Genomic DNA, 1,333 nt, shown 5'->3' with positions numbered 1-1,333 from the left:
GTACATCGATATACAGATCACACAGCCATGAGGCTATTTACATGTGGATAAAATACATCAAATAGTGACTTTGTACATGAATGAGGAAAAGATAAATTAGTCAATAAATGATACTGGGACATCACAACCAAATTTCTTACATCAAAATAAATTGTATTTAGATAAATATTTAAACATTAAATGTGAAGTCATAAAAGCAACCAGCAGAGGGAATTCTTTATAATCTTGGTGTTGGGAAGACATTTCTAAGTATGGAACAAAACCCAGATGTTACACAAGAAAAGACTGTTAAAATTCAATTTTAAAATTCTGCATGCAATAAATACCATAGATAAAGCAAAATGCAAATGGTAAAGTGGGAATAATATAATTGTATCACAGATCAAGAGTTAATTCCCTTAACTTACAAGGAGCCCCACGAAATCAATAAAAGAACAGCAACTCCAAATGAAAATGGACAAAAGATAGAGTTTACAGAAGATACAATATAGATCTTTTTTAAGCACTGGAAAAGCCCATTCCTAGACAGCTATTTCAGATCTTCTCTTCCCTCCAAAACCCAAGCTAAACTCACTGCCATCCAGACCCCAATCTTCCTTTCAAAGAGTGGCTGGTGGGTTTGAACTGCCAGCCTTCTGGTTAGTTAGTCAAATGCCTTAGGCACTACACCACCTCAGTGGATGACCTTACAGAGAAAAGTGAAGCAATCAAATGAGAAATTTCTTCTCTCACTTAACACAAGCCCACGTAGTCTGCCTTTCTGGCTATTACATATATCCTTGCTCCAGTCTTAACCAGTTTTGCCTTCTCATAGACGTCTTTCCAGAAATTCTCAGGTTTCTCATCTTTTTGTTCTCTTATATTGTTCTGACTGTAAACATCGCCTCTTCCCTCATCCTTTTCTCTTCCTGTTTGGAATCTAGATGGTAATTTCTAATCTCCATGTCTTTGTGTTTTTCTCCTAGTCTCTTTTATCTCCATGCTGCATTTGCATGATTTCCTTAGATCTCTTTTCTAGCTAGAACTCTGGCTTACACAGGTTGAGTATCTGTTTGTCTGTACAGGGAACTTTTCCCCAGATAAATGTCTAGCTTACTTGTCAGTTCCTTGGGCGATGAGATGAGGTTTAGTCATTTTACAGGAGTGCTTTTTTCCTGATTCCTCTAGCTTTCTAAGGGTAATTTAGTTTCATACCCAAGATCTGAATCCTGAACTCTCCTTTTTTTTGCAGGCATTAAATTTCTAGCCATGCAAACATGGGTATATGGATGGATAGATAGGTGGACAGGCTGAACGATTAGATATGTCTATGAAATGGGGAGTGTATCCAAGA

At 37.0% G+C, this 1,333-nt stretch overlaps 1 protein-coding gene across 1 annotated transcript in view; it reads left to right on the top strand.

The window, feature by feature from the left end:
* FAM162B (family with sequence similarity 162 member B) overlaps nt 1-1,333 on the top strand; it is a 10,226-nt gene that overhangs the window by 7,516 nt on the left and 1,377 nt on the right. Inside the window, exon 3 of the mRNA XM_042783026.1 lies at nt 1,168-1,177. Coding sequence (XP_042638960.1) covers nt 1,168-1,177 — 10 coding nt within the window. The remainder of the gene's footprint in view (nt 1-1,167; nt 1,178-1,333) is intronic.

This window comes from Orycteropus afer, unplaced genomic scaffold (assembly GCF_000298275.1).
Source record: "Orycteropus afer afer isolate SDZICR_OR568_19922 unplaced genomic scaffold, OryAfe1.0 scaffold00596, whole genome shotgun sequence".
In the NCBI taxonomy this organism is placed as follows: domain Eukaryota; kingdom Metazoa; phylum Chordata; class Mammalia; order Tubulidentata; family Orycteropodidae; genus Orycteropus; species Orycteropus afer.
The sequence above is the reverse complement of the archived record's forward strand: the minus strand, read 5'-3'. Positions and strand labels throughout refer to the sequence as shown.